General features: G+C 54.1%; 2 protein-coding genes across 2 annotated transcripts; both read right to left on the bottom strand.

The window, feature by feature from the left end:
* Positions 1–395: 395 nt before the first annotated feature.
* Positions 396–1094, bottom strand: EMH_0072420 (uncharacterized protein; the record flags this gene model as incomplete). Its single annotated transcript, XM_038022694.1, is given in 2 exon segments — positions 396–607; positions 611–1094. Coding segments are annotated over 2 exon segments (696 nt in total).
* Positions 1095–3062: 1968 nt separating this feature from the next.
* Positions 3063–4809, bottom strand: EMH_0072410 (uncharacterized protein; the record flags this gene model as incomplete). The annotated part of the gene is made up of 2 exons (XM_038022693.1): positions 3063–3506; positions 3613–4809. 2 exons carry the CDS (start codon positions 4807–4809, stop codon positions 3063–3065), a joined length of 1641 nt encoding a protein of 546 aa, XP_037878547.1.
* Positions 4810–5070: the final 261 nt, after the last annotated feature.

The raw sequence follows: 5070 nt of genomic DNA, 5'->3' as shown, positions 1-5070 counted from the left end.
CTGGTCGTGCTGAAGCAAAGGCGGCGGTTGCGGTTGATGCAGGGGCCGCTGCGGCGAGTGCGCCTGCTGTTGAAGCAAATACTGCTGCTGCTGCTGTTGTTGGCGCAACAGCTGCTGCTGCTGATGCCATAGAAGGTAATGCCAAGGCAGGTGCTGCTGCTGCGATTGACCGTCTCGTACCTGCTGCATTTGGGCCTGGAGCTGTTGCCGGCGCCGCCGTTCGCTCTTCAATTGCTGTTGCAGCCGGCGCAGCTGTCGCTGCATCGACGACCGCTCTCTTTGCACCTTTCGTTCCATTTGGCGCACCTGTTGCCGCAGCTGCTGCACCTCCGAAGAGGCGGTTTGTCTCGCACCTGAAGCTAAAGTTGCAACATCATAGTGACGAGGGATGAGAGTCAGCAGTCCTGCGGCGGCATCGAGCTCTCCTTGGGCCCTCTTTTGCGCTGAAGGCAGTGGGCTGCCAACGAGAAGCGCCGAGGGACCAGGCTTTTCCTGTTTTGGGAGAGCTTGAGGCGCTTGTAAGCCGGATTGAGCTTCAGCGGCTCCACTGAGACTGTGCTGTTTTCCTTCTTGCTGGCGTTCATGGGCACTGCCACCGGTCGCGCCTNAGCGGCTCCACTGAGACTGTGCTGTTTTCCTTCTTGCTGGCGTTCATGGGCACTGCCACCGGTCGCGCCTGCAGCCACCCTTTCCAGCAACCGCTTTTTATGGGGCATCCCCCTGCCATCGCCAGAAGGCAAGCTGGGAAGGCGGGGACGCTCACGCTGTGGCTGCTCCTCCTGGCCACCAAATTCGCCGCAGAGATCAACTGCCGCATCGCTGTCTTCTGAGTTGGCCAGCCTGCGGGTTCGGTAGTCTTGGACTGCACGTCTGTTGTACGCGTGCGAACATGAAAAAACAAGTATTACAATTGCTGCTACAGAGGCTAAGGCAGACAGGATAACACGTAGAGATGAAGAGGAACGACTGGCTTTGCCTCTCAAATTCCTCGACCGAGTAAATATCGATTCCACCGTTGGCAACTCCGAAGAGACAAAGGCTGACGCGCCGGTTGGAGTTGCATTCTCCTGAACAATATTATGCCGCTCGGGCATTTGGTCCCAAGTTTAGAGTGCTAAAGTAGAGGCCATGGGTCACTGCGCATACACCAGTATGCACATCAGCTGGGACAGGGAACGGACCGCATGATTCCGCCCCCCACGCCTAGGGGAGACTCATATGGTGGCTTCTGAATATTCTATACGTGTTTTGCTGTTTATGAAAAGGCAGCCGTGAATGAAAAGATGTCTACTTCCGACCAAAACAGTATGTCAAACATTTCTAACGGTTAGCGGAGGCGGTATGTGAAGTCAATCGAGAGCTCCACAAGCAATAAAAAAGGTCGGANATTTCTAACGGTTAGCGGAGGCGGTATGTGAAGTCAATCGAGAGCTCCACAAGCAATAAAAAAGGTCGGACAGTGCGATAACATCGGCAAGATTAATAAATAAAGCGGAAAGCAAATAAAATTCAAATGTAACTCCTATGAATGTCGACTCAAGTGCGGATGCAGTCATGCGCTGCTGTTCCCATGCGGCCCTGCAAGCCTGCCTGCAATCGCAGCGATGCGGTCGCCTGCCAGTGGTGGTTAATTGGATCAAAGACACCATTTATGCTGCCTAAGCTGTGACGTTTTCGATATTAACTATTGTTAATATTGACAACTTTATTCTTTTAGGCCCGCTCAACTGGGAGACTAGGTGATTTTGCTCAATATTTTTGCAAACCGTTGGATCCCCTCGTTGAGGAGCGTAACACGAATGTCCGTGCTGCTCGGTGACCGTCTTTACCTGCAAAACAGTCAAAATACTGAACATAATGACTCCCAACTGAAGTGACCTCCTCTTCAGTCCCCAGAGTGCCCGCAGCTGCCGGCTCAAAGGCCTGGGGCTGAGGTTGCTGCTCACTCCGTCTGAAATTTGCAGAGGAGCATTCACGTTGCCGTGGTAGGTCGCTTCCAATCAAGTGCGCGTGCTCAGCATGTGTCTACATGCAGCAAAGAATGTTCCGCTGTGCTTGCATGTGAGACAGTAGTCCCCTCCGGTTGCAGCGAAGTGCGGTGCAACACGCGTTCGGCCGTCTCCTTACGCGCAACCCCAGACCATGAGCCGCTGCGCCCAGGAGGCCTGGAGTCAAGCGAGGCTGTGTCAGCTGCGTTTAGGAAACTACTAAATATATTGACTATTCCGAGGACAATCGAGAGCTCCAGTATAGTCCGGAGACAGTCGCGAGTTGCAGTAAGGACCGATAACTATCGTTACAACTATGCTGTAACAGCTGCATACGCCTCCATTGAAAACTGCGCATCACTGCGGGCTAATCGCGTATGCGGCCTAGTGAACACTCCTTGCGATGGATGCTGGGTGATAGCTAACAGCAGCGTCCAGGGGAAATTAAATAGGCAGTTCCACACGCCTCTACATTTCACCAGGCCGCTAACTGTTGTAGATCCTGACTTGAATGCGCATATCTCTCCGGCAGATGGATTTGTATTAGTCCGACCATACTTCCCTAAAAGCCATTTATACTGAAGTTGCAAGGTTCCCTGAGGTCCGCACCGGCGATCCGTATCCGCCCAATCCAGTGGGTTGTGGGGTGCTCAAATGGTAGGGGTTAGGCGCTGGTATGCGTGTATATAGAAGCCGATTACAACAATGCCTCAACTTGAAGGTTTTTCTTCACAACCCCTCCATACTTCACTTTGCATAGCTCGTGTTTCATAGGCTCCACTCTACTCCATCCACATTGGCGTGTTCACGCCCTACAATTGCTCCATTTATCTCGTTCTGAGTTGTTGTGTCANTACTCCATCCACATTGGCGTGTTCACGCCCTACAATTGCTCCATTTATCTCGTTCTGAGTTGTTGTGTCAAAAGATTGAAGGCTTTTGAGTTCCTTGCGATGTTAATCTGGCGCAAAACAAACAGGTTCCTACTTAGAAAATGCATATTAGTGCTCTTCCTCAGTTTTCCCTCCACGTTCACTAAAATGTACGCGATATTCGCGTTCTTGGTAGAAAACACTACTGCCCAGGAGTGGGACTAACGTCATCCTCCCTCCAGCGATCGAAATCCGGCTTTCTAAAACGCGCAGGAGAGGACGGCGAGCAAATGAGCGCTCTCTTGAGGTTTACGAGGTCTGCTGGTGCCGGCCTTATTCCCGCCTTTAGCATTTGTATTGCCCTGCTGAGGTCCCGACCCAGAAAGGAGCCGGATGTCACACGTCCTGGCCGCCTTCCAAGGAAATATCCCGCGGGATGGCCGTGGCCGATGGAATCTGTGAAAATCTTCCAATCTCGAGCTCGCGGTGTCTGCCCGAGAACTATAAAGGCAGAAACCACAGCATCCATCAAAAGAAAACGCATCCCCATCCTGTCAAGTGCGCGGCTGGGCTGGAAATGTGTCAGGTCCAGACGATGATGGTTCACTGCGTACTCTATCATACCCGCTGTGACACGCGCCAATTCCTTCAGTTCATCCAAATACAGAACACGCCGCAAGAGCAGATCATGTGCCGTATGCAGGAGGCGAACACCGTCNCCGCGGCAGACGCACAAACGGGTGTTCTCGCACTGCATCAGGGTCAGAAGCCCTCTCCTCTAGCAGCGTACTGCTTGCTGAAGTTGAACTAGATGCGGCTATGGCGGAACTTGCTGCTGCTGTTGCTGCTGTTCCAGCAGCTGCTGCTCCAGTACTGTCAGCACTTCCATGAGTGTGCAAACCAAGAACGGTCCTCATTTCTATGTTCATGCTTGCTCCCTGTGTCGGCGACTCATCAGCGGACGAGACGGCAGCTTGCAACTCACGCGCATCCCCTGCGCTTGCTACTGCAGCCCCTGCTGCAGGACCGGCTGCAGGAGCTATATCAGCACTATCCCTTGATGAGCCATCAGACGCAGACGCAGATGTCGCAGCATTATCTGCTAACTCCAACGGAATAACCTGGGTGCTGCGGTCCTCGGACGTTGAGCGGCGTGCTGCTGCTCCAGCAGTTGAATGCTGCAACGCCTGCTGAGAGGTGCTCGGCTGAGGCGCGTGAACAATTGAATTCTCCTGTTCAAGCCATTCATCTTCCATCAAATGCCCTGGGATCTGATTACCATGTTGCCACGACTGATGCTGCTCCTCTTCCCTCGGCTGCAGCTCCCCTTGCTGTTCCCTCCTCCTCTTACGCTGCGTGTGCTGCCGTGTGCCTTCCTCAACAGGCATCACGTGCTGTTCCTGCTGCTGCATCAAGCGCTGCCGCTTCTCCTGGTCGTGCTGAAGCAAAGGCGGCGGTTGCGGTTGATGCAGGGGCCGCTGCGGCGAGTGCGCCTGCTGTTGAGGCAAATACTGCTGCTGCTGCTGTTGCTGCTGCTGCTGCTGCCGAGGCTGCTGGTGCGCTTGATGTTTCCGCGCCTTCTGCATTTGGGCCTGGAGCTGTTGCCGGAGCCGCCGTTCGCTCTTGATTTGCTGCTTCAGCCGGAGCAGCTGTCGCTGCATCGACGACCGCTCTCGTTGCACCTTCTGTTCCATTCGGCGTGTCCGTCGCCTCTGCTGCAGCACCTCCGAAGAGGTGCTTTGCCTTGCACCTGAAGCAAAATGTCCAGGAGCATATTGACTACCGATGAGACTCAGCAATGCTGCGGCGGCATCGAGCTCTCCCTGGGCCCGCTCTTGCGCTGAAGACAGTGGGCTGCCAACCAGAACTGGCATGGGGTCAAGTTGCTCCTGTTTTTGGAGAGCTTGAGGTGCTTGTAGGCCGGACTGAATTCCAGCGGCTTCATTCATATTGTGCTGTTTCCCTTGCTGCTGGCCTTCATGGGTACTGCTACCGGTCGCGGCTGCAGTCACGCTTGCCAACAATCTCTTTTTAAGGGGGAACTTCCTCTCGTCACCAGCAGGCAAGTTAAGAAGGCGCGGACGCTCACGCTGTTGCTGCTCCTCCTCCCCACCAACTTCGCCGCAAACATCAAATGAAGCATTGCTGTCGTCTGAGCTGGCCAGCCTGCGGGTTCGGAAGTCTTGGACAGCACGTCTCCTATAAACATG

This window comes from Eimeria mitis, genomic scaffold (genome assembly GCF_000499745.2).
Source record: "Eimeria mitis Houghton genomic scaffold, Emh_scaff4093, whole genome shotgun sequence".
Lineage (NCBI taxonomy): Eukaryota > Apicomplexa > Conoidasida > Eucoccidiorida > Eimeriidae > Eimeria > Eimeria mitis.
This window is presented reverse-complemented; position numbering and strand designations above follow the sequence as displayed.